Below are 27,741 nucleotides of genomic sequence, written 5' to 3' on the forward strand. Positions count from 1 at the left end.
CAATATGTTGCCTTGTCTTTTGCATAATAATTTTCATCTGTAATGTTTTTAATGTACATTAATAGATGTTAAGCTATCTGAACAAAACATCCACATCTTAGCTTTGTGCAAGTTAGTTTAATATCTAATAATGTATCTATATTATCTATACTGTATTTTTTATATATATATATATATATATATATATATATATATATATATATATATATATATACATATATATATATATATATATATATATATATATATACATATAATTCATTTGATTTTTAGAATATGCCGGGGGCCAATAAATAATAAGCTGTTGGCCGAAAATGGACATCCCTGGTGGAGTGCTTTCCCAAATCAAGTAAAGGGGAACTTTGATTTGCGTACGCCCTGATTAGTGTATTTTCCAGTTTACTTAAATAATGTACACAAAAATGTTGCCTCAGTGTGCGTGCATTTACCAGTTAGCGTACAATATGGTGCGCGTGTTGTCATGTTAATAATACTGCGCGAGTCCAACTGTTTTTATACTGTACTTTTATCACAAAATGTCTTGCATAGATTTTTGGGGGGATTGTCTGGTAACACTTCTGCAAGCTTTCCCTTCCTCAACTTCTTGATGGTGCAATAATTAAAACTGAATTTATTACTTTTTCTCCCTTGTACCCCCCCTTCTAAGTTGTCTGTAAGTACGGAAGTATGCAAATTGAGACATAACAGCACTTTGTCGCTAGTCCAATGGCCATCAGCTGCTATCAATCTGTATTTAGCGCAGTGGCTTTAAATTGAATTCCACTAAACATTTGTAGGGGGATCTCAGTAGTAGTAAATATTCTGTACTGTTGCTGTCAGTAAGCACATGGGGCGTAACATGTTTAACCAGTTCCACAACTATACATGCACAACATGAGCCGCTTTTAAACACTTATCACCACTCTTGTCTGGATAAAACTTGGCTGTTCCCTTTTTAATTTATATGCACTTTATTCAGACCTTATGAATTGTACTCTTTTACAGTCATCAAAGTATGACACAGTGTGTTTACAGGCTATGCAATACTGCTGACATGCATCTAACATCATCATGAGTGGGTTACTAGTAGTAAGTTAATTGCAAGTTCCGTTGGAAGTGTTCTCATTGAAAGTATTTTTATATTATTATGCTCTCTATTTTATTAAAATGCTATTAATGTGTTTAGGTAAATATTATCTTTCCTTAACGTTTTTTCCCTATGCAGCTCGGGGAAAATATCAAGAAAGATGAATTCCTTTCTTCATACTACACTAAGTCTGTGGTCACAGCATTCAGGTACTTTTTGGGTTTGGGGTGGGTAATTATTGTGTAAATGTCCAGAGACAAGAATGCACTTATACATGTATTGCTTCCAAAATGTTGGATTTTATTCTGCAATATGATCAAAGCCTGGCCTGTATTGCATGTCCAATCAGATTGTTCTGATGATATTGCTGTACATCTCAGTGTCCTAGGGGGCATATTTACCTGGTATCTGGGAATGGCTGATGTGCTGTAAAATATTAACCTGCCCAAATAAATTCACATGGCGAATTCCTAGTTATTATTACAAGGGCTTTAAAAAGGGCTGTTAAAAATGTAATTGCTTCTAGTTAATCACAATTAATGTAGTCAGAAACCTAAACTGTACTCTTGTAAACAAAAATGCATGTTGGCTCATTTCTGTGGTGTGGTGGATCTCATGGATGATTCCTATGTGGTGTTCTTTAATGATTCACGCAGAGCCTCATCTTTTGGATATGCTCCCCCAGCCCCAACCCCCCTACCCTGCCTTCAGTCTGTCACTCCAAGTGTATGACAGCATCTAGGCTGCTTTTGTACTTTATGTTAATCCCCCCCTTTATGGAGTCATCACAAACAAATAAACCAAAGTTAAGTTATTTGTGTTGACATAAGCCCATACAAATTACTGCATAAGTTTATTTCATGAATGTCTTGTTTTTGTCCTTTTCTAGTAGCATTATACGACATAGTCACTGCTAGATGGCAGCATCGGCATGAGATTCCTCTAGCGTGATTTATTCATTCATTTTGTCTCTTTATTGGCGATCCAATTCCCTGACTAATCCATGCCTCCTCCCAAATCTTTAAACTTGGTACTGAATGACTGTACTTTCTTTCTGCTTACCCCAGTGAGGGCGTGATAGCTTACTATTGGTCCCAGTTTGACGTCCCAGTGGAGGACCTTGAGTTCGTGCCAGAGCTGTCTGAGGAGCTGGTGTTGAAGACCTTGGAAAATGGAATAAAAGATCAGCAAAGCCGCAGGACCAATGGCCAGATCAAGATCAGTGAAATCACAGCCACATGTGAGTATTGACAGCACCGTAATTCTCACTTAAGTGCAAAAAAGCAGCAGCCTTATTCATGTTTTAGATTGACATTGTGACTTTTAATACAAAAGTGAGTGAGTTGGATGAGTTTGACTTTATAGATCTTCAGCTCCTTGATGTGCACATTTGTCCAAGTTGTACTCTGATTGGAGTGATGAATGTGTAACGAAAAATCTATGTTGTTGGACTCTCTAAATACAGCACACATTTGCTGTAGCATTATGTCAATACGCTTTTGAATCTGGAGTTCTATTACTTTTCGGAAATTTCAGTTTCAAACACTATTTATCCCAGATGGGAAATTGAAAAGGCACAAAGAGCAGCATGCAGAAAAATAGGACAAGAACAAGTGGAACATCAGACAATAAAACAGGCACAAAGTCATGCAATTGAAAATGAAAAATGCTAAATTAAATGGGGGTTGTGCAATATCTGGACAGGGAGGGGTCAGAGTTCAGAAGCTGGTTTGCTGTGGAGACAAAGTGTCGTGTATGTGTGAGGGGTCACGTCGGATCCTGAGAGCAGTGCGGGTTATTTGCTGGTCGAAATATATATATATATCTTCTCAATATAGTATCTGCTAGGACAGGGGTGTCCAAAGTGCGGCCTGGGAGCCATTTAGGGCCGACTGCTGGGTTTTTTTGTTTTGGCCCTCGGCACATTCTAAAACTACTGTTAAACAAGAAAACTTAAAATAAAAAAAAGAAGAAAAATGGGGAAAAAAGCAGCTTTATTTACAAGAATGACGATTAAAGAAAAAAAAGTAAAATGAGAAACAAAGAATAATATTGCAATTTTTGGAATTTTTAATTAATTTTAATTAAAGTTATAATATTGCGATAATAAAGTAAAAATGTGTGAATAAAGGAAGTAATATTCCGCAAAAAAATGTACAAGAAGAAATTTGAAATATTTGTAAAAATGAAACAGGGCTTCTCAAATAGTGGGGCGGGACGCCTGGGGGGCATGGTGAACTGTCAGGGGGGCGTGAGTTTGTCATACTTGGCATGCAATTTGACTCTTAAATACTGTACGTTTGTATGCTTCACTGCTCTCCATTTTGTTGCATTTCGCTGGTTTCAGTTTTGAGTTCAGTCTGTACAATACAGATTAATAAATAGATATTATCAGTTTCTCAATAGTATTTCAGGGCCACAAAATCATTTCTGTCCCCCAGTGGGGGTGTGACAGAAAATAATTGAGAACCACTGGTTTCGAAAATGTAAAAGTGTCCCGCACATCCTTTTGACTTTTCAGTATGCGGCCTTCGGTGGAAAGGTTTGGACACCCCTGTTGTAGAACCTCTACAGATTTCAGTGTCTGTGGTCTGAGGTGGTCAATAATCCACTTTTTGAGCCCTCAGAGTCATTTCCCCAGGTGGTCGTACTTTTATTATTGGTCCTTAACCAGTGTTTGCCAACCTTGACCAACTGAGCAACTGCAGCAGGTCCAGATCACAATAATGTGCCATGTTTTACAGTAGCCTCTTGGCATGGGCGGGCTGTTTGTTTACCTAAACCGCAAAGAGGGCGGGTCGTTAACTGGAAGAAGGCGATAAATGTAGACAGTCTGTTATTTTTTAAATTCGAATACTCCTTTTATGTCACAAGTTCATTGTTTAACTTTAATAATGATTTGACATGCATGAAAAAGTGTAAAAGAAAATGTAGTTCCCTTTGCCCACGTGGTCATTTATTAGCACACCAACACCCGAGTAGCACAACCAACATTTTAAAGTCCATGCAGAGATAGATAAAGCTCCTGAATGATGACCACTCGTGATACTTCAAATGCAGCTACTGTCATCTTGTGGAGTTCATAACATCAGGATGTTGCTTACAGCCACATCTTTTACTGCCAATGTCTTTTGACCTGACTTGACGGTTATTTACTTTTGCACAACTATAGGAGACTATGGTTAATTGAATACAGGTTTCAATCGGAGCATTTACAGTATAAATAATTGCAATAATCGTCCAATGAAAGGATCTTGCCTGTTTGACCAGCCACACAAAAATGGAAACTTGTATTTGTGGTCAGTGTGGCCACTTGCTAGAAAGGAATCTTTACTCTATGACAGCAGTGTCAGCCTGCGTATGTGCTCTCTGTGTTTGAGCCCTAACAGTCAGCAGATATAAAAGACTGAGAATGCAGAGCTGAATAAGCTCGCTGTCATCTCCTATCAGCATTGCAATTCTGTGCAGTATGCTTTGCATTAAAGGAGCTCACTTTCAGTTCTGCTGATAAGATGATAAGGCATCCTGCGGGCCTCTCTGCCTGTACTGCACCTGAGATAGTGCATCCATACACTTTGGATCCTCTAATGCCATTAGCTGAGTCCGGGTCTGGAGAGGCACATTGTTCTTCATTCTGTCTTCCTGGTATTCTCATTGCATTTGTCCACATCCTGGCCACTAGCCAAGAGCTGAGCTTGTGACTCAGAGCGGTTTGGCGCTTTTAAAAAATGATTTCTGTAGGTATGATTTGATGTTTCTGTCGCAGTTACTTAAGGAGAGATGTATGGCTTACTGCTTTAAGGCAAGGTGAGATGGACCAGAAAGAGCATAGCATTGCAGGTTTCCCTAAAGGCTGTGAGATGGAACAGTGAATGTGCAAACCTAAATATTTCAGGCTCATGCATCAAAATCTCGTTGCCTCCCAGCGTTAGTGGTGTATTCCAACCTTTCTTCTTGATTTTAACGCTCTCCCCCTTCCTTTCTGTCTGTCTCCAGTCACTGACCCTCGCATGGCCAGGAACCCCCGAGCCAGTAAGTACAACCTGTTTCATTTTAATCACTCATAGCTGTAATTTCCCATTTGGCAACAAGATACAGTCTGACACTGGGTATGTTCTACTGAAAGCATAGTCAGGCTCAGGCCAGCCAGTGACGATGGGTTATGATACTTCCTCATTTCATTAATCTTCCTTTGCATGAAACATTTCTAGCATCATTCATAGAAGAACATTGTGATCTTTAATAACTGTCAAGATTTCCAAGGAAAGAAGACACACTTGTACTTCATTTGTTACACCTGCATAATCTCATAAGATCAGTAGGAGAACTGTATCAACAATTCTGCCTTTAAAAGTTAATAACGGTCAGATTTAATTGACACATTCAGAGAATTATTCATTTAGTATATTTATTTTTGTGCTTGTAGTCTGCTGTAATGAAGCGCAAACATATTAGAAACCCATTATGCACTGCACAGCCATGTGTCTATATTATTAAATCAAATTTAACCATTGGTACAAAAGACATAATGTAATTAGTAGTGCTGTCAAAAATAACGTGTTAGTGGCGGTAACTCATTTATTTATTTATTTATAAGTGTGCTTCTCTGTTATGACGGTAGGAGGCACAGTGTAGAATGCCCACAGAGACACACACAGTCTGATGCTCTTTTATAACTTTATTCTTACCTGAACACATCAACAGCAGTGCAATTCCAACACAACATATGCATCTCCAACTCACAATCACGTCTGTGGTCCGTTCTTCCTCGGAACGACGCTTCATCATTCTCATTACAAGAACGCAAGATGCATTCAGGGACACTCCGAACATCACAAAAACAGCTTTTTAATGTGCGTATGCGTGGTCTAAATAAACAGGAAGACAAAGAAAAATATTAAGTGTACATTCTTATCACTCACTTTGTAATTCTTAATTCGGATGTACAGTTTGCTACTGTGCATTTAAGTATGCTGGAAAATCCCAGAAAGTACACTGAAAATGTGCAAATTTACCTTAAATTATGTGATGTCTTTGACCATGACCCCTCATTGCTCGTAGTAACACGGTTAAAGTGTGATTCAAATGTTCTGCTACTATTAAAGAGACTAGTGTTAGACAAATAGGTTTTTAGACTTGTGTGGTATCTTTTACCTTACAATGCATACAAATACAGTATATATAATCCTGTCCTGTCATTTATCTTTTTGTTAATTAAATACAGTAAAAATGGGCATATTTCAGGCATAGTTGCTAATGGTGATTAATCATGATTAATTAATTAAAAAATGGATTCATCTGATGATTTTTTTTTTTTTTATCATTTAACAGCCCTAGTAATTAGTTAAATTACTGGTGGCAATTAAAAATGTAGCGATATTTCCTATCTATTTAGATTATTTTTTTTAAGGGTTATTTCATTTCAACCTTATTTTCTTCCAGACCTGAGCCAATTGCCCATGTGACACTTTAAATTTAACATATAACATCACATTTAACATGTTCAGAAATTCACGTTGTAATTTGTTGGAACTTGCAGTTCGTTTGTTCCCTTTTAAAAAAAATGTTTTAACTTTACCACCATTTAGGGATTAATTAAGAGCAAAGTCACTCCCTGTTGAAGCAGGTTACAAATATTTAAGCCTTGGAGGAGGTCTGCGCTCTGAGTGCTCTGGTTGTCTTTGGAAAGGCAGACTTTTAAAAACAACGCTTGAACTGGATCTCCTTAGATTGTGTAGGTGTACTTAATGTGGCTCAAGCGTGTACGTGTCATGCCAGTTATGTGATTCCCAGGGGAATGTTTCTTCCGACTGGAGGCTGAAGGAAAGGAATCTGAGTTTTCATCTCCGGGCTACCCCAGCGGCTACCCCCCGAGGTCTCGCTGTCAGTGGCAAATCAGAGCTTCTGCAACAAACGCCATTTCCATCACTTTCCCTTTCTTCCACGTGGAGGACGACTGCTCTGATGACTTTGTGGCCATTTATGATTCTTTAAGTCCAGATGACTCGCAGGCTATCACAGAGTAAGTCATAGGTCTGTCCACCGAATTCAAGTACACGAATGAGACGCATAAAAAAACATGTTTACCATTACATGCTGAATGTTGTTGAGATTTTTCCGCATGGCCTCCGCCCTCCACATGAATTATATTTCAAGCCATTAAACTGACTGTTTATGTCTGTAAAACGGCATCGGTACATCACTTTTTCAGACAAATCTCACTCTCATTTGGTGTTAAACCTCTGTAGCATGATTTGTTTAATAGGGCTCAACCCACATTAGTCTAATTTATTTAGCCTTGAAGATCAGACAGAGAGGAAATATAGTTGTACAGCATTCCCACAGGACAACCACAAGGAATCACGTTGTATTTGACTGAAGCATTGCTCAGGGATTTAGGGATAAAAGTTGTAGGAGGAAAATACATTCCACTTCATTCCTTTCACTTGGTTTGTGAATACAAACCCCCCTGTTTGGCCCTGGAGCCTTCAGCGCTGCATTTATTGTTAACGTTTGCGACCTCAGCGAGATTGATCGGACTAAAAAGACCTTTGCTTAGAAATCTTTGAAGGGTGCCAACCTTAATCCTGCCACACCGCTGTGTGTAATTGCACTTTGTCTGTGGGGGAAGAATGTGATGTCAAAACGATTGCTATGGAATGCAACACTAGCTGTAACTGCAGGCAGTTTCCCACTGAACAAATACATCTAATGTAATGTGCAACATTTTCATATACGATGGAGTAATCAGTTGTATTCAAGGTGACTTGCAGCTTTATGAAAGCCAGGACATAATAGTCTTTAAAGGCATGATTTGACACACACACACTCCTCGCCTTATTGAAACTTTTGATAATACCCCACTTTGCTTGACTTTGAATCTCCTCCAAAGCAATCTCATCTCTCCTTATTTATCTTTCTCCATCTCGCCCTGCCTATTTATTGATTTATTTTCAAATTAAATCATTTCAATCTTGTTTGTGACATTGATGTTGAGAGTGAAGAGACTAAAGGCTTAAATGGGAGGCTCTCAACGTGTTTCCCAGCGCACCTTGTACAGAGAAAGCCTTTGTTTATTCTGCAGTGTACAAAAAATTACAAAAAGCTGTCCTTAAGCATGGAAAACTTAAACATCTTATATGAGACAATGAGTCATAACCAACCATTGGGACCCAGTAGTGTATTAATTTACTTAGTTTTTATTGGAGAAAGAGACTAGACGTATAAATGCATGCGGTAAATGTCTTTTGCACATTGTCATTATTGCATTTCACAGGAAGTGCGGTCAAAGGCCCCCCTCGAACCCTCTGGAGGTGGTGTCTTCTGGTAACATCATGCTGATAAACCTGATTACAGACAGTGAGGTCCAGCGACCTGGCTTTCAGGCAGTGTACAAAGCCATCCCCAAGTCTGAGGGTAAAAAGCACATACTGTATTCATGTCCATCCGACCGCAACATACAGTATTGATGTGTATATGACATACAACGTGACACATTGTTTTCAGTGAAGACCTGTGGTGGCATCCTCTCTGCAAGCACAGGAGTCTTCACCTCTCCTCTCCATCCCAGCTTCTACCCTCCTGCTGTGGACTGCAAGTGGACCATTAAGGTTTGCAACAATGCCTCCCCCTCCTTTATGTGAAATGCCCTCCTCAATCAGTCTGCCATGAGCGGAATGCTGAGGCAGCATTATAGAAGCCAAGCTGTTCAGTACCTCCTCTGTCTTCATCTGTCAGACCGCTGCAGCTGGAGCTGAGCTGCAGCGCGTATGCGTCCGTTTACAAGCATTACAGCTGCATGCTTTGTAGGCAAAGTTCTTGGCAAATAAGCATGTAATGACCCAGTCTGCCTCTGTGCTGCAGGTCCCGGCTGGGAAAAAGGTGCGTTTGAGGTTCAACATGTTCCGCATGAAAGAGCCAGGGGTGGACGTCCGTGTGTGTCACAAAGATTATGTACAGATTATGGACGACAAGTAAGATTGAAAGGGTCTCATTGTTTGATTTAGTAGCAGATGATACAGTTTTATTTGCAGAATGTGTTCATGGCCTTCCATTGACTAAACATAATACACACAGTGACTCTATGCCACGGCCAGATCTCTCCACGTGATTGACAAGAAGAAAAGCTCTGACTTGCTGGAGGAAAAGTCATTTGGTGCCACCTGTTGGTTTGCATGTAAAGTAGAAATCTCTAGACCACGAATATAAGACAGCCTATCTGTGGTTACCTTATTTAGTGACATAAGGGTTAAAATATGACAAATAGCAATCACACAAGCACAGTAAACACATATAGCAGTATAGCAATATGTTTACAATATAGTAAACATATTGTTACATTTATGTCTGATGTTGTCAATCCAAACAGAACATTGTCAGGCATAATAAAGGCAGATCACATTCAATGTGCAGGTACTTGTATAACTAATGTTGTCACCTTTTGCTTTGATGAACATGTAACGCAGCTGCAATAAAAAAATATATATACTGTATATGCCTATTAAATTATGTTATGTTTTTTCATACCAGATATTGTGGCGAGCTGTCTTCATTGGCTCTGACTAGCACCTCCAATGTTCTGGAAGTGACCTTCCACTCTGATGAGTCCTACACTGACAAAGGCTTCAGTGCAGAATACAGTGCCTACGATCCTGGAAACCGTGAGTTGAATGTCTCCTGAAGATTGATGAGATTATGGTTGCAGTCAGACTAGAGCTATTACTATTACTGTGAGGTGGCTGCCCGATAGTGTCAAATTGTGGTGTTAAATGACAGGGGGTTCGGGGAGTGCGTCAGACTCTGGAACATCACTAATCGGAATAAAGAGCTTGTTTATTTGGACCATTTTATGTTTGCCAGTGTCACTCAGGGGCGCTCCTCTCTGAAAGCTCTTAATGCTACCTTCACAAATGGATTTGTAAATGCACTGATCAACAAGATGAAGAGATGACAACATGACATCTGTAATCATACTGTGCTACTACATCTCTCTTAAACTATACTTTTTTCCCCCTGTTTTTAGCTTGCCCCAACATGTTTGCCTGTGCTTCTGGCATTTGCATCTCCAAAGAACTGAAGTGTGATGGCTGGAACGACTGTGGCGACATGAGCGACGAAATGAAGTGCAGTACGTCCCCTCTCAAAACAACCACCTGTCTTTCTTATGCTGTTGTGGACAAAAGTATTGGGACATGTGATCATTGTTACATTGTCGTCCCTTGCCACATTGCGGTTCGAATTTTGCAGCAATCGCGGCTTTTCAAAGATAAATTAATAAATAAATCATGCTGTTTTGTGGTTGAAAAAAAATATAGATATATATATATATATGTATATTTAAGCAAATTTCATGTATTTTTACATTAATGTTCGGTGAGAGAAGCACCAAACTTGATTGTAGGAACCACAGGCTTTTATTGAAGGTTTCAATTATTTCACAACTAGCACAATAATGATAACATAATAATCATAATAATAACACGGTTTATTGATGTGGCCGTATCCCATGACAAGCTAAAACTCTACTCTGAACCAACAATATCACTTCCACTTCCCCAACACATCCGGAACACATTTACTGCAACACACACAGACACAAGTCTTAAATTGCTTATTTACTCTGATTATATCTACTATATAAGGTACAGTAGACGCCCCTACAACGTAAATAATCCATTCCGAGAACATTTACGTTATAGGGTTTTTACGTTATACGAAGCGTAAAATACATGTAAATAGCCTAATCCGTTCCGAGATCTTCCCAAACTCACCCCTTTGGCCCTTCAAAATATTAAAAGTCCACCAAATATGATGGGAAAATATAAAAAAAAGTTAGCATAAACATAGTAGAGCAACATTCCAATATACTGTAAAATAAGGTAATAAATAAGATTACTGTAAATTAATAAAACTGAAAAACAAAAACAATCTTACCGTTCACGAGATGTCTTGATCAGGAGCACGCAAGTGTAGGCAGGAGGAGGAGGAGGACTAGCCTGAGTCGAAACACCCATGATTACCCATGATAGTAATCTTACATTAAGTTAACACAAAGAAAAGTAAAAAAAAATTAAGAAGAGATTTCAATGCGTGCGAACTAGTTTAAGGGCGACTACCATAAGGAAGGGAGGTTGAAGGGAGAAGCCTGTCTCTCACACAAAGTCACGTACGCACTGTGTAAGTCAGCCAATGAGATGAGAGCGTAGGCGGTGCCCCGATAATCAGCCAATGAGAGCGTCAACAAGTGTACTCTGTTAGTCATAGAAAATTTTTTCCCTCTTTCTGTCGCGCGAGCTATTCAAATCGAATTTGATGCTTTACGTTATATGGAATTTCTTTCGTAGTACGATGCAAAAACTTTACATAAATTCTTTACGTTCAGTGGAATTTACGGAAAAGGAGGTTTACATTATGCGAGGTACTACTGTAATATAAAGATGACTATGTGGGTGCTATTTCATATCCAGAGGGCTCTAATAATGTTAAAAAACATATTTAGAAGGTCGTAAACAGGTTTTCTATGCTCCAACTATGGAAATATTCCATTTATAAAGAAAGGATCTTACTTCACTGATAAATGGTCAGACCTGATCATAATACCAACAGCAATAGAGGATGGATTACTGTACTAAGTCAAAATAGAAGAAAATAACAACTTCTATTCTTAAATGATTTAAATACGTATACAGCTTTGCTTCCCATTTCCAGATTTGTGCCAAGCCTAAGATGCAGTACTCTCAGGGCATTGAATCGGTCACAGCTGGACTGTTCAGGATGTCTTAGAAGACGTTTCACCTCTCATCCGAGCAGGCTTCATCAGTTCATGCTTGACTAGTCAGACGAGTGCTGTCCTATCTCGTCAGACGGGAGTTGGCCCACCTAGTCATTAAGCATGAACTGATAACGCCTGCTCGGGTGAGAGGCGAAACGTCTTCCAAGGCAACCCAAACAGTCCAGTTGCAATTGATTCAATGCGCTGAAAATACAATGCCCTGGATGAATAAGCACATTCACATGCAGTGCCTCACAAAAGTGAGTATACCACTCACATTTATGCAAATCGTTTTCGTTGTTTCATGGGACAACACTGAAGAAATGACACTTTGATCCAATGTACAGTAGTCATTGTACAGCTTAAGTAACAGTGTACATTTAGTGTTCCCTCAAAATAACTCAACACAGCCATTAATGTCTAAACCGCTGGCAACAAAAGTGATTCTACACACACAATTTACCCCAAATAGTATCAAATGGAATACATTGCTCCCCATTCACACCTGAAACCTTGTAGGCTAATACTAACGAGTCACATGACACCAAGGAGTGAAAATGGCTAATTGGACATTTTCACTTTGGGGTGTACTCACATTTGTTGCCAGCAGTGGAGATAAGATGGTCAGTTTACATGGTTAAACAAGCTGTACACTGACTACTTTACATTGTATCAAAGTGCCAGTTCTTTAGTGTTGTCCCATGAAAAGAAATAACAATATTTTCAGAAATGTCAGTGGTGTACTCACTTGTGTGAGGTACTGGACACGCTGCTGCTCTTTGTTTCATGATAAAAGCTCAAATGTGTATTCTGAACCATTTCTGTCTTAAGTGTGGTTGATAATCATTGGTACTTCATCACTTGCATAATTAAAACGTGGCTTCGCTCTTACCCCAGAGTGCAACGTGGACCAGTTTAGTTGTCGGAATGGTTTGTGCAAACCCAAGCTCTGGGTCTGTGATCGCGTTAACGACTGTGGAGACAACAGCGATGAGGAAAGTTGCAGTAAGTCAATCAAACCAATAAGATTGTTTTGTTTGTGCCACCACCACGTCTTTATTTTCCGGCTCGTTCGTTTTGATGTTGCGTCGCCCGCAGGTTGTGAGGAGAACGAGTGGCGCTGTGGGAATGGCGTGTGTCTGCCTCAGGATGTTGTGTGCGACACAAAGATAGACTGCGAGGATGGCAGTGACGAGGCCTTGTGTAAAACCTGTAAGTGCTGCCGCTTCTTCTCTTGCAACTCAGCCATGCATTCGAAAATCCACAGCAGAGTGATTTATAAGCATGTTACTCGAGCCATTAAGCGCTTCATCAACAGTGTGATGCAAGTTTTGGCTTTACGAAGCATCTCTCAGTGCATTTTTCCTACTGTGCAAATTCTCTTTAACTTGTCTGTATTCACTTTTTTGTTAAATCAATATACGCCTTTTGCGCTATTGTTTCTACACACTCGGAGCTCCCTTATTTGTACTTCTGTGAATAAAGAAGGATACTATACCTGGAACCCAATCAATACTCCAAATCAATGCAATCTCTTCAGTCGCAATGCATTGTGTATTCATGGCTCATTTGAAGTCTCACTGATTGCATAGGGTTGTTTTGCCTAGAGAACGTGCTTTGATGTGGGGTTCTTTGCTTGTCCCTGCTCCACCACTGTAGCTCCGGGTATCTGCTCCGACTTCAGCTTCAAGTGTAAGAACGGCGACTGTGTCAACAAGGTCAACGCCGAATGTGACCGCGTCAACGACTGCTCAGATAATTCGGACGAGGCCAGCTGCAGTGAGTAGTAGTCTTGATCTTTTTTCTGCATTCAGCTGAAAGTGGCTTTAATCTCTCCATTGTCATTTAAAGTAGATTATGAAAAAAGCTGTGCTGAGCTGTTCGGGGGGAAAAAGCCTTAGGCCTTGACTGCTTTATTTTTTTTAATTCTTTGAAAGCAGCTCTTGTTATCTATATCATTTATTTATTTGGCTTTAGCCTTAGGGTGTGGCTGATGTATGTTTATGTATATATATAATGTATTGATCAGCTAGTTAGTGTTTTATTAATCTTTTATTAGTGTTCCAAATAGTCATTATAACATCCTGGGTGCTTCAGGTCTTTTTATCTCTATCATTCAGTCATCATGGAGCAGTTTTCCACTGTCCTCACATTCGCAGATTGTGGCACCAGACCTTACAAACTGAATCGGATTGTTGGAGGTCAGAATGCTGAGCTCGGGGAATGGCCCTGGCAGGTCAGCCTGCACTTCCAGACCTCAGGTCACGTTTGTGGGGCCTCCATCCTCTCCAAGAAGTGGATCCTTTCAGCTGCTCACTGCTTTGTCACCCACGACCGCGCGTGAGTCATAGCCAAGAGAGACGCACACAAGCACACGCACACACACGCGCGCGCTCACACACACACACACACACACACACACACACACACACACACCTGTACATATATATATAAATATATATATATATATATATATATATACACACACACACATACATACAGACACACTGTGTGTATATATAAACACAGAGGGGATCTCTTGTGCATACTGTTATCGTGTCGTGCATTTTTATTATTCATCCCGTATTTGACATTTTATCAGATCTCATTATGCGATATTCTTGGAAAAAAGACTTGAACTATGCACAACAGAGGACAAATTATACAAATTTCAAAGTCTGAAAAAGAGACCCTGATGATACAGTTAATTCAGAAAAACCTTGGGGGGCTTAAATTTACATCTCATTTTGTGGGAGGACAGAGCTGCCCTCATTAGAGTGGCCTGTAGGTGGAGCACTAAGCCTGCGCTTCAGCATGGCACACTTTACCGTAATTGAGCAGGAACCTGATGGTTTAGATAGATTCACATCAAATATTGACGTTTCCTGAAGAAAACACTATCAGTCTATTATTTAACCACAAAGGTGACTCACATATATATTTTTCCTTACAATACATCATCTGAATACAGATGACTGTAAATATAACCTTGACGACTAATGATGTTCGCATTTGTTTAACTCCTTTATTCATTCAGTTCATTCGTTTTCGACCGCTTATTCTGTTCGTGGTCACAGGTGAGCCGAAGCCTATCCCAGATGACTTTGGCTGGTCACCGGTCGATCACAGGGCACACATAGACAAACAATCATTTACACTCACATTCACACTTATGGACATTTTAAATTCTTCAATTAACCTAACATACGGGTACATGTTTTTAGACCGTGGAAAGAAACTGGAGTGCCCAGCACGAGTGGTCCTCGGGTTATGTACAACTTCCGTTCCTAGACTGTGATGGAAGTCGCATCTTATACCTAGATTATATCTGAATGATCTCCTAAGTCACTCACACTGTACATAGATCACATGAGGGGCATAAAGTACAGTAATAAAGCACTAAATATAAGAATGAAATGAAACTGTAATAAAGTCATCAAATATAATAAAAAATACAAGCCAAAGCACTACAAACTTTCCATTTCAACAATAAGAACACTACACTGCTGTCATTGTTGTCGCTTTCATAGGAGCAGAACGTTTAACATGCTCAAAGATACTGTAGCTGGCTGTTATGTGTAGTGTTAGAGTTTTGTGATTTCTGAATGTCTTTGAACGTGGCATGTGTTTTGACTGTGTGTGTGCGTGTGTGCGTGCACACATTTGTTGTTTTGCTGTGGTTTGGCTGACAGTTGTTTTTGCAATAGATTGTGGCTCGACCACTTCCTCAACTATTTTAAACAACTATTGTAATGTTTTCCCATAATGCATTTTGTTCCAGCAAATCATTTCATTGGTTATTGCTGCCGGGGCGCTGCAATGATTTCAGCCTTCCTCTGGGCTCCTCTGGCTCCCTCTGGTGGACAGAGGCAGCATTGCGGCTCCTTTGCAGCAATAACCAATGAAATGCTTTGCTGGGATGAAATGCATTATGGGAAAACGTTTAAATAGTTAAAAAAAATATTTTAAATTTGTATTGGTACTTGTCTTGAATATTTCTCCGCTACCTTTTGCGTGGGAAGTTGCTGTGTAATGATTTTAGCGTTCTTTGTAAGATGACACCGCGAGTCATTTTGAGTATTTTGAGTTATTTTGAGTAATGACCTTATGCGATTTCCAATTGGTTAACAAGCTCGATGTGAGTTTATTCGTAGCTCTTGGTTGGCTCCTGTCCCCATGGACACGTGCATGCCACAGAATGCTATTTTATGATGTGGACATGTGCAGCTTATATGTACAAATCTGTTTTTCTTCTCTAAATTTTGTGCGGCGCTTAAACACCGGTGCGTCTTATACAGCGAACTTATGGTAGTTGTCGAGTGAATCTCGTGTTTACAGGCTACACTTACATTTTTAATTGATTTATGGGAGCGTTAACATCACCACGAAACGACAAAACTCGGACTGCCTTTATAAACTCTCCAAGAACGTGGAGAACAAGCTCCGAAAAAAGTTAGGAGCATTTTGATTCGAACCCACAACCAAGTGGCTCTGAGGCAGACGTGCTAACGTGCAGCCTTTATTTCACTGTATTGAATCTTTTTCCAGCTTTGTTACAGTTACATAACCTTTGTTGTTTCTCTTTGCTAAAACAGGAATCACGTTGCAGCCAATTGGCAAACGTACAGCGGCATGCAGGACCAGTACAGGCAAGATGGAGTCCAGCGCCGTGCTGTGAAGAGGATCATCAGCCACCCAGATTACAACCAGATGACCTTTGACTATGACATCGCTCTGCTGGAGCTCAGCGAGCCTCTGGAATTGTCTAATACCGTCCAACCCATCTGCCTACCCGCTTCCTCCCACGTCTTCCCTGCAGGCATGTCCTGCTGGGTCACGGGTTGGGGCGCGCTCCGAGAAGGAGGTATTCTGCATACATTGGTGTTTCTACCTCCCAACTGTAGTCATGTGCTATTTTTTTTTATGCGGGTAAATATTATACCCATTCCAGATATTTCAGCTATTATTCCTCAATTATGGGTGACCCACTCTGGAGTGGTGTTTTTTTTTAGTTACCCCTCTTTGCATATCCAACGCTCATCAAAATGAAGACATCACACTCCTCCCCCATGCCTCTCACAATGAGCTATTCATCTGCACTCTTCATCTTCTTTCACTGCCCGGTTCCTCCTTTCATCTTTCCCATTTCATCCCTTCTTCTTCCCTTCCTTTAATGTCCTCCCTACTTCTTTATCTCGCTTCTCTTCTGCCTTTCTTCCCTCTCATCTTTTTCTAATCTGCTCTATTCCATTAAGCCTTTCCCCATATCCATACATCAAGACAGGCGTCGCTCTCCTGGGAAGCCTCTTAAACCTTCATTAGCTAATACTAATCCAGCCCATTAACACCTTTGATTTGAGGGACGAACACAGAGGGTACACGACAGAGCGCTGACCCCTTTGTCCTGTTTTCTCAGGTCAAGCGGCACAGCTCCTGCAGAAAGCATCGGTGAAAATCATCAACGACTCTGTGTGTAACGTCGTCACTGAGGGCCAGGTCACCTCGCGGATGCTCTGCAGTGGCTTCTTGGCTGGAGGAGTTGATGCATGCCAGGTAAGAGGAAATTACAGATAGCTGTTCTTCACACTGCCAGGAGTGAACTACTAGCCCTTCTTTCCTCACCCTTGTCACCAGGGAGACTCAGGAGGCCCCCTGGTGTGTTTTGAGGAGAGTGGGAAGTGGTTCCAGGCTGGGATTGTGAGCTGGGGCGAGGGCTGCGCTCGTCGCAACAAGCCTGGTGTCTACTCTCGCGTCACCAAGCTGAGAGAATGGATCCGAAAAGAGACAGGTATTTGATGATGTGAGGAAGTGGGGGAGGAGGAATGGCGAGCCAGAAGAAAGTTGGGCGAAAGGATGAAGAGTTCCCGTCTGTATTCTTTTAGCAATAGACTGACAAGACATTGAATGGACCCAGACACTCACATGAATGTCTCCAAGCACTTTATTTTGGTTCTTTTTCCACCTCCCACTCCAACTATGACACACACTGGATCACATTTTGTATAGCAATCAACATCAGTGTCTCATCACAACCCCTCATCTCATCATCACGTTTACTGATTAAAAAAAACAAACAATAACATAAATAAATACATATAGTATGTGTGTGTGTGTATATATCCTCAAATTCTGAAGATATAATGATGAGGAAGCATGTATTTTTCCACTATTTGTCTACAGACAAAAATAGTGCACCATTATTGAGGTTTTTGGACCGCTTCAGGCTCTTGTAGATGGTATTTTCTCATTTGGGGTTTTATGTATGAAATCATAATGCTTTTTTATCGCTTTCACAAGACTGTAAAGAGACATCTAATTAGTTTTTATAAGGTTTTAACAATGAAAACAATTCTTTTTAAACATATCATACAGCCATCATACAGTTTTTTATCAGCTTCTTTCAAGTTAACTTTGTGATAAACTAAAATTGGAAAATGTACGCTAAAGAAGTACAGGAGAAAAAAGGTCCACACAATTCCTACGATTCTGGAGAGGCATTTTTATATCGTGTCAATGAATCAAAGTTTTGCAGTCCCGTTCCTTCAAAAACACGCAATAGTCTTCTCTGAGCAATGATGAACCGCAATACTCATCGCCCACTTTGCAAAAAAGGAGGAGACCATCAAGATGCTTGGGACAACTCCATTGTTTCACTGTGAGACCAATGAGAACATTGTGGATCAGTTACCAGTTGTGTGAGGCTTGTTGCTAGGAACCCACAAAAGTAATTTGCTTTTTACCTGTCATCACTGTGTTTTGATGGAAATATTACTGTAGCAAACCAAAGATTTGAATAAGTATTATTTATTTTAAGGGGGTGGGGGGGATATTTGGAATGATAAATGAATTAAAAAAAATATATATATTCCTACCAAATAAAGACATGTTTTTTACTGTACACAATGGGACAGTGATTTGAATTGCGGGCACATTTGTTTTGTTTTTGTATATTCTATATGAAAGAGTAATGCCAATAAACAGCTTTGATTGGATTCTTCAGTTCCTAATTGAATTTCATGTTATTTTGGCCGTGGACTGGGTCATGTTTTCTGCATTTGTTACGTTGTGAATAACAAATCCATACCTTCCAGCGGAATAGTAATAAACATGTTCCTCACCTCACTGTGGTGAGTGGTGGGCTACCTGAGGGACACAGGTGACAAGACAAACTCATCTTGTCAATAATACATGCTTTTGTCACAGCTCTGTCCTATTAGCCGGTGAGATGGGCATAGTGAGTTCCGGGAGGAGCGTACATGTGCAGCGGGGGTTGTGCGATCTCATCTGTCTTCATTAAAAGCCGAGCACCACTGGGGGAATAGGAAAATCAACATAGACATTGCTGCTAATTTACGTATTCATCATTGTTGCGACGTGGGAAGCTTTGTTTGTCGCTGCTCCCCACTGGAGCTGCTCAGAATTCACACAAAGCGCTTCTTTATCGGAAATGCTTTTATTTAAATATAAATATGTGTACAAAGATACAAGCGATGGTAGCTCATTTAAGCAAATAAAATTCTTAATACATTATTAAAAGAATGAACAAGCAAATGGCAATTAGTTGTGATCCAAAAATAAAAAAAAACAAAGCATTGAATGATTGATAAACTAAGCAAGAAAACCTGTGAATCCCCCGAAAATCAACCAAGATACATACTGTACATATATAAAGATACTTTACAATAGAGCAGCTTACACGCTGTACATTAAGGCTTATATAAAATATAAAAATAAAGACGAGCGATGATGTTTGCCTCCTCACTATTTCGTGTTATTTGTTCTCTTGTCAGGCTGCCTGTTAACAAGCGGCAAATGGCAGTACAGGCATCCAAACTGTAACATCCACAAAGTAGAATGCAACCGGGCCAGGGTGCAGAAAGTAACGTCTCAAACATGAAATGGACATGACTCTTAAATGTGGAAGGTTTTCACTAGACACATTGATTGCATGCAACAGAGAGAAAACATGGGCTCGGCCATTTGTACAGATATTTTCAGGGTAGTATACTGCGTCTTGTAAACATTTTGAGACCATTTGATTGAGTTGTAAAACATCCACATAAGGACTGCCGAGTACGCTGACGCCGCATTCAAGTTTAGTTCGAGATTGCCACCATTGTTCCAAACTACCACATTTGATTGTTCTGGTAATAGCCTCCTTTCCCCCCACCCCCACAGTCACAAAACACTGTAAAAAAAAAAAATAAAACCCTGTCGTACCAGAGTACCAGGGCAAGGAATGCAGTACCCACATTTCTCCCTGTAAAATGATCACCATCTTTGGGTTTTCATGGCCTCCTTGTTACAACACACACATAGTCCTTCATGGAAATCAAGGCTCATATACCCCCCTCGACAAATTCCTTCCTTTGTCCACAAGTCCAAGGTGTTTGGGCTGTCTTTGAATATCCAGTTCATGTTAAAGTATTCCACTGTTGTGCAGTTAAGTTTGTTACTGTGGCTATCTCAGTCTTTTATTGATAATTGACACACAAATGTGCTTAGAATTCCTTTCGCATGCCAACCAAAAACAGCAGAAAACGTATTCGTATTGGTTTTATGCTGATGTTCGTCTCAGGCGATGGAAAAAGCAAGTAAACACTTGAATGCAGCTACACCACAGTCATCTGTTGTGTCCGCCAAGCAAATATCTCCACATGTTTGGATCATGTGTGGTCAATCATGCAGAGATACCCTTGGTAAGTATCACTCTGGACATAGTCTGACTTGAACATCACAATCAGCTGAAATCTCCAGCTTTGTTTTGCGTCATTGTTGATTCCGCACCAGGTTGGTAATGACTTTCCCTTGTCCAAAGCTAAGAAAGTCTCTGTTCTTGTTAGTCCTGCCACACGTGTTAAATACTCATTGCTTCTGCACTTTTGTTTCGCCAACGACTCTTGTCTAATCAAACGTGCGTCTGCATACGTTGTGAGGGTCGGCCGTAGTCCGACTGCTGGGAGGACACTTGTGACGAGGCGTACGAGAAGCGGGACGAGCTGGACACCTTGCTGCCTTGGTCCGACTGGTCGTAGGCGTCCACTTTCTCATAGGAGGCAGGCTTGACGTAACTGGTGAAGGCGCGGCCGTAGGTTGCAGGCAGGTAAGCAGTGCCGCTGTAGAGGGGGTCGGTGGGGTATATGGTGGCCGGCTGAGTGGGTTGCTGCTGGGTGGCTTGCTGCTGCTCATATGCAGACTGGCTGACCGTGTTGGTCGCGTATCGATGGGCAAAGTCGTAGATCCGTGGCTGGGTCCCATGCTGGCCGTACATGGGGCTGGGGGAGGGCAGCTGCGATGGTGTGTAGACAGGCCTGGGGTTGGGCACATATTCCGAGAAGCCACTGCTGCGGATGTGACGGTCTTCATGGCCTCGCACGTTGTAGTAGCCATTGGTGGGGTCCTTGAGTGCATAAAGAGAAAAACGCCTCTTGAGTATTTGGCATGCTTCAGATACTCAGACTGGCTCTATTTGGCAGGCTCATGTTTACCTTGATGTCCGATCTCTCATCCTCCTCCTCTTCCAAGAGGTCACTGTGTTCTGTACGAGATGTCCCAGGAGACTCACTGCTGTTTGGAGCCTGAGGGAAGACCACGCATATTTTGATGAATTAACTCAGTGAACAAGAGCTTGCTTTGAATAAGAACAAAACAGCTCTCTGTTACATGACGTGATGTTTCGCTAGGAGTGAGGCTTTTACCATTGGCTCTTTCACGTCCTCCTCGTCATCATTGCCACGTGTGGCGTTGTGATCACTGTGAACTATTTGGACTCTAATATCGCTCTTGGAGAGGCGAGTGCACCTTTTGCCTGCCAAAAAAGAAGGTTGTCTTTACATTTAACTTAATTTTAAATTTGCATTGTTTCCATTTGTTAGAGTTAAAAACTGGCGAGTGACCCCTCTAGACCATACTGACCGTTGAGCTCACCTTTGCCTGTGTGCCTGCAGCAGATGGAGACGAGCGTGATGACACAGATGAGCAAGACGCTGCCTCCACCGACGGATCCACCAACAATTAACAACATGGGTGGGGCTTCTGCAAAGAAAACACAAATGGAGTGGGGTTAGATGGTTGCTAGGCAAAGGAAGTAAGAAGCGAATGTAGAGAAAAAGATCCTTTTTGTTTATCTTGCTAATCCCTGAGATGTCAGCGCCTATACTGTTTAATGTACCCGCAGTTAACCGTGACCCGCTCACAGTGAGCGTATGATTGTGCGTACGATCTGGCATCACACAGCCTGACGATAGTCTCTAATCTCTCTGAAGTAAGAGTAACAAGGCCTGACATGCAATGAAGCAAAAGACAGTAATCTAATTAGAAATTCCAGGAGATACCAGTGCTCATTTCTCTGGAGACCCCACTCTGATACAGTGATGTAAATTGTTGGAGAGGACCTTATTTTTGGTGTCTGCAGCAACAAAGGCTTCCACTGGCAACTGCATTCCAATGTAATTTTAAGATCACTTTAGTGGAATCCAGCCAGAGACGTTGCGTTCGCCCCAGACTGTGATAGAGAATATCACTCCAACCTAAAACGCATGACTCCATTTCATTGACTTTTGTCCCCGATCAATATCTATGTTATAGGGCAAACATATTCATTAAACCTAACCATCGGCTGATTAAATCATATCGATTAGGAGAAGTATAATTAAGATAAGAAGAGGCAGGGGCTCTGCTTTTACCTAATCTGGCATTCTTTGCCGGAGGAGGATTGAAAGTTTCATTATGTTTTCAGCAAAACACTTTGATGAGAGAGTTTGTTTTGTTGGTAGCTTACTTCACAGGATCACACAAAACAATCAACAATCATTATTTAAGAATTTGATCAAGTGCATTTTGAAGCAATTGAGGCACAATGGAGAGCACTAATGAAACTGACATGTTGATTCCGTCCCGATTAGTTTGCAGTCTAAAAAAAGAAGAGGATTTAGCTATCAGGAGTTGAGCCACATCCAGCCATCACACTTGACATCGAAACAGAAGTAGAAGAAAAAGAACATTCTGAGATTGCAACTTATAGGATGAACTGATCATTAATTTTCCCCATAAATGTTCTGAAGTGTGCTGTGCGGTCGAGGAATTTATCTTTAAGTCCCCCTCTTCTTCAAATGTGACTTTCTAATGATGTTCTACGGTAAGATGTGCCCCTAGAGCAAGGGTCGCAAACCCGTCGATCGTGAGCTACTAGACGATCTTTGGGACTTTGCCGGTCGATCCCGAGAACATTTTGAAAAAAATGTATTATCACATCAGTGCCCTCACTTCCCTGAGAGCGACCAACAGGCGAGCAACCCAATCCCCAAAACCCGTCCGGAGGTACACTATTACACCGACTCGCCCCCTCGCGCTGGCAAAAAGGTCGACTGAGAGAGGGAGGGAGTGGCAGAGTGCTGCAGCGATGTGCCTGCGCTCACAACAGTAATTATTTCACGTTAATAGGGCTCAAAGTCTGCCTTCGCAAGGCACGAATATAGCTGCATAGACATGGACCTCCAAAGAAATATTTTGAGCCATGACGACGGCGCTCGTTAAGGGCTGTCTGTTGTAGCGCATTGACCAGCCCCTCTCTCCTCAATCTGCATCGCTCGTCCGCTACACTGAGCCAACAAGCAATTGAGCAGACACCAAAAGCCCAACCCAGACCAAGAGCCACAAAAGTAGGGTATGGGGTGCCCAAAGGGCAGCTCAGGGATCATCTGCGGCCCGTGGCTTATTTGTCATTACATCACTGCAGAAACAAAATACAATTTTAAAAACAGCAAAAATGATAAAAATGTGACGTTCTGTGTTGTCGCTCTGCTGCCGCCTGTCTGTTTTGCCTTTCAGTGCACGCAGCAGCACTGATGAGCTGATGAGGGACACCTGTGGCCAATTACCTGAGCCTTCTTTAGCTGCTGCCAAACTACCCTATGTTGCCAGTTATTCCTTTGCCATCGCTGCTTCCTGTACCTCTACCTTGGCTCCCAACTGGTCTACCTTTTTCCCTTGTCGTGATTTACCTTCTTGTGCTTATTGCTTACTAGTTATACTTACCTGTTTGCATATTTTTCCTGCAGCTTCCTTAGTTATCGTGTACCTTTTTCCTGCCTAGCAGTGTTTTTCGTTTTTTGTGTATTTTTGGCTCCTGCCCTAAATTCCTTAGTTAGATTTTTGTGTACTTTGTTATATTTTTCTTGTATCGTATCTACAATAATAAATTGTATTTTTTACCACCACGCTATGTCTAATCTGCATTACGAGTTCCAACACTTGGTGTTAGCCAATCGTGACAAAAAAGCTAAAATGTTGAAACCAACAACCAATAATAAAGTACTGTGTATATATATATATATATGTGTGTGTGTGTGTTTATAAACACACACACATATATACAGTACACACACACACATATATATATATATATATATATATATATATATTTTATTACCACAAAAATGTGAGAATTTGTCAAACGGTCGCTTTTGAAGTTCTGGGTTTTCATGATGTCATGAAGGAAAAACCTCCTCCATAATCACATCGCCCCCGACCCGCCCCTAGCTGGATGAGCCCACACTACGCATACACCCACCACTTCATGGAAGACAGCTTTGTAAAAAAGCAGGCTTTGCTACACATGTGGAAATACAGCCTGGAGCTTTGCCAACTAAGTCAACTACAAATGTGGGAGCTGCAAGTTTGATCATTTTGTTTTTCGTCAGCGAATAGGCTAAACTAGCATTGCAAGCCTTGGACCGGGCATGTAGCCAATGTTGCCTCCTCCAATGAGAGATTTAGATAATTTCACTTTACTTTTCACTTTCACTACACTTGTGATTTACACGCAGCCACCAGAAGAGTCATGCTTGGGAGACTTAATGGAGGTAAAAGTTAAACTAAAAAGAACAAAAGTGATGTACAAATGTAGCGATGTGCTATTATGTATTACTCCACTTGGGTATTCTTCCGTAATTAGTTTGAAATAAGTAAGACAAGGACCACCTGGACTTTCTGTTAAGAGTCCACCTGTGTAGGGGACAAGTGGACTATAGGACTACCATGGAACACTGTTTGCTGGTCATGATTCAGACCTCTCCTGCCAGTTTGTACCTTGCTCCTTCAGGCTGACCAAGGCAGTGCCAGTGCCAAAGTTGTTCCAAGCAGTACAGTTGTAGCGTAGCTCAAAATCCGGCGCCAGCGTCTCCGACAGCACCAGTGAAGACACGACTCCTTGCTCGCTGGTTACCGTCTGCACAGAATATCGACCAGAGGAACCAGAGGAGAGGCTGATGTCTCCAAAGGACCATACCTGTGGGGAAGATAATGAACAAAAGGGGTAAGTCATTTTTCTACTGAAGGCCTGTACACCGTCTGATCCATTCATGCTGTTACCAGTTTCTCCCTCCGTACCGCTGTCTTTCTGCCACCCTCTAAAGCACGAGCACCAGCTCGTGTTTCAGCACCCTCCCACATGTGCCCTGCAGGTGAGCTAACCATCACACTATGGAGTGGGTCTGCTATCTGCTGCCTGTAGTGCACCTGTCTCTCACTCCTCTCCTCACACCCTAATTATTATCTCTCAGCCCAACATACTTTCAGCGGTTGGACAGGGTCAGCAGAGTGATGCCTCTAGGGCCGCTAATTGAAAGCAGTTTGTCTGAAAACCGTAGGAAGCCCATCTCCCACACCTCCCCCAACTCCTATTGCTTAATTTGATACCTGTGCATTTACACTGCTGGATATGTGTTCGTTAGAGGGATGAAGAGGTGTGAAGGTGAGGTTAGGGGTAACACTCCACTCTTCAGTAACAGCTCCAGTGTGGGTGTGGCAAGGGACGGGGGTGGTAGACTATGTAATCAGCCAAACATGAGCAAATGACAATATGAGATTCACTTACAATCTTATAAGGCGGCGGGCTGCTCCCCACCCGGCACTCCAGCTTGCCCTTGGAGTGCTTGACTGCATGCTGTGTGGCCTCTGCTGTGATGATAGGTGGGCCTAGAATGAAGATGGCAGACAGAAGAATGAGAACACACATTCTAACATACAAAACACTAGACTCTCTGATCAGTACGCTGAAACGGGAAGCTTACCATTTACAGTCAGAGTGGCATCTCTTTCTGCAACTCCGATACGGGGCACGATGGCCTTGCAGGTGTAAATCCCAGCATCCGCCTGTGTTACAGCCTTCAGCTGCAAGGTGTTACTGTTGCTGAGAACCTGGGTAGACAGAAAAAGCACGCAAGTGAGACTAGGGGTCTTATGGGGGTCGCAGTATAGCATAGTTTCCACTCAACTGCTTGGTAGAAACATGTCAGTTCCCTTTTAAGCAAAATTTACTTGTTAATGATGTTACAGCAGTAATATTTGTCCCTACAGCCTGTTTATGACCACCAAGTGTGACAAATATCTACAATCTCCCTCACTTCTTTGCCCTACTTTTGAGAGAGGAGGCAATCAATCTGTCGTATTTTAGGTTCCATGTTTCATGATGTCGTGAAGGAAAACCCTCCTTGCTCAATACCACATCTGACCCGCTTCTAGCTAGAAGAAGAAGCCCACCAAGTTTATATGTCCAACAGTTCACGGAGGACAGCTTAGTAAAAAAAATAAAGAAATAATTCCAAAAACGCTTTGCTACACATCTTAAAATCCTGGAGCTCTGCCAACGGTCAATCAGCGACAGATCTGGGCGCTGTAAGTTTGATCATTTAGTTTTTCTTCAATGACTAGGCTAACCTAGCATGCTGTTGCTGTTACAAAGTGACTCTAATGTTAGCACTATAGCTCACATAGCTATGCTAGTGTTGCTAAGCTCTATGGCATCGATTTGGGTTGGACAATTGCTGAGTTAGAGTAAAAATTGGTGCATAATGATGCTCTTTGGAGCCACATACTCTGTCAGAGGCAGGCGTGGACAAAGATAGCTCATTAGCATTAAGGCTACAGACACACGAAACAGCGCGTTCCCTGATTTTGAGCAACATACTATTATGCGACCTATGAGACGCATTAAAAATTGTTTGAAAAATACTATAATTTGGAACAGGGTCTGTAGTGGCTACAGATGTAGGCATTTGCTGGTGGTTGAGGTATAATTAAATGATTTAATTATCCTTAATCACAACATTTGACACTCAAATTTCCGCTGCGTAGCGACGCTGCTTGGTAAGATTGTCACCATTAAACTGTGAGGACACAACAGACTGTGCTACAGTGTGAGTGGGCCTCTGGAGCGGCTGCACTCACTCCTTAGCTCATTGATCCTGTCATTCTATCAAGCTGTGCTTAATCCATTTACCTCCACTCAGACCTCCCTCCCTCCATTTCCACACAGCCCCCCACTCTCTCTCTTGCGTGCTCTCCACTTTTCTTTTTCGACACACTTACAAGCTAACCCAATTAATCCATTACTCTTGGCCGTGTGAGGGACAGTGGTCGTGGGTGGATTAGAAAAATGTCTTGCTTTCTCCCTCTGTGGGGCAGAGTGTTCACTCTTTGAGGTGACGCCGGCGCTCGCGGTATCTTAAATCAATCTTTTACTGAGGTCTTTTTTTTTTTTTCCCCCTCAAGCTGACCGTCAGAAGGAATATTGGTAGCGAGGAAAGTTGCTCCTGTGGGACGTGGCTGAAAGACTTTTACCATGATAGTAAAGTTAGGGTGGAATATTTTTTTCCAGGAAAAGCAGCGACATCCACTTGATGCCTGACAGGGTGTGGATCTTTTGACTGACTGCTCCTTGAACTGATTGAGTTAGTGCGATGACAGCCAGTATGTACACTTCGACGTGGTGTAAATCTGTCAGTGGACAGACAGTTCTCTGCCATAGGGCTTATCCCTCGGGGAGCATTGTGAGAGCGGCTTTTTGAGGATTCAGTTGAGAGAGGAACGTGTAAAGGATGCG

General features: G+C 41.6%; 2 protein-coding genes across 3 annotated transcripts in view; one reads left to right on the forward strand and one right to left on the reverse strand.

Annotated features, from left to right (window-relative positions):
* The window catches only part of st14 (ST14 transmembrane serine protease matriptase), a 29,167-nt gene extending 10,317 nt beyond the window's left edge, over positions 1-18,850 (forward strand). The window contains exons 4-19 of the mRNA XM_054780958.1: positions 1,226-1,296; positions 2,155-2,327; positions 5,084-5,119; positions 6,881-7,109; positions 8,364-8,503; positions 8,594-8,697; positions 8,951-9,060; positions 9,617-9,747; positions 10,110-10,214; positions 12,756-12,863; positions 12,957-13,070; positions 13,518-13,637; positions 14,018-14,198; positions 16,454-16,722; positions 17,275-17,411; positions 17,493-18,850. Of these exons, the coding sequence (XP_054636933.1) occupies positions 1,226-1,296; positions 2,155-2,327; positions 5,084-5,119; positions 6,881-7,109; positions 8,364-8,503; positions 8,594-8,697; positions 8,951-9,060; positions 9,617-9,747; positions 10,110-10,214; positions 12,756-12,863; positions 12,957-13,070; positions 13,518-13,637; positions 14,018-14,198; positions 16,454-16,722; positions 17,275-17,411; positions 17,493-17,654 (2,190 nt within the window). The 3' untranslated portion in view covers positions 17,655-18,850. The remainder of the gene's footprint in view (positions 1-1,225; positions 1,297-2,154; positions 2,328-5,083; positions 5,120-6,880; positions 7,110-8,363; positions 8,504-8,593; positions 8,698-8,950; positions 9,061-9,616; positions 9,748-10,109; positions 10,215-12,755; positions 12,864-12,956; positions 13,071-13,517; positions 13,638-14,017; positions 14,199-16,453; positions 16,723-17,274; positions 17,412-17,492) is intronic.
* kirrel3l (kirre like nephrin family adhesion molecule 3, like) overlaps positions 18,546-27,741 on the reverse strand; it is a 57,344-nt gene continuing 48,148 nt past the window's right edge. Inside the window, exons 9-15 of one of the 2 annotated variants that reach the window (XM_054780959.1) lie at positions 25,931-26,057; positions 25,735-25,835; positions 24,948-25,146; positions 21,774-21,893; positions 21,557-21,666; positions 21,347-21,436; positions 18,546-21,258 (exon numbers count right to left, since the gene is read on the reverse strand). In XM_054780959.1, coding sequence (XP_054636934.1) covers positions 20,767-21,258; positions 21,347-21,436; positions 21,557-21,666; positions 21,774-21,893; positions 24,948-25,146; positions 25,735-25,835; positions 25,931-26,057 — 1,239 coding nt within the window. In that variant the 3' untranslated portion in view covers positions 18,546-20,766. The remainder of the gene's footprint in view (positions 21,259-21,346; positions 21,437-21,556; positions 21,667-21,773; positions 21,894-24,947; positions 25,147-25,734; positions 25,836-25,930; positions 26,058-27,741) is intronic. The other variant, XM_054780960.1, reaches the window with a different exon arrangement.

The sequence above is a fragment of the Dunckerocampus dactyliophorus genome, chromosome 7 (genome assembly GCF_027744805.1).
Source record: "Dunckerocampus dactyliophorus isolate RoL2022-P2 chromosome 7, RoL_Ddac_1.1, whole genome shotgun sequence".
NCBI lineage: Eukaryota > Metazoa > Chordata > Actinopteri > Syngnathiformes > Syngnathidae > Dunckerocampus > Dunckerocampus dactyliophorus.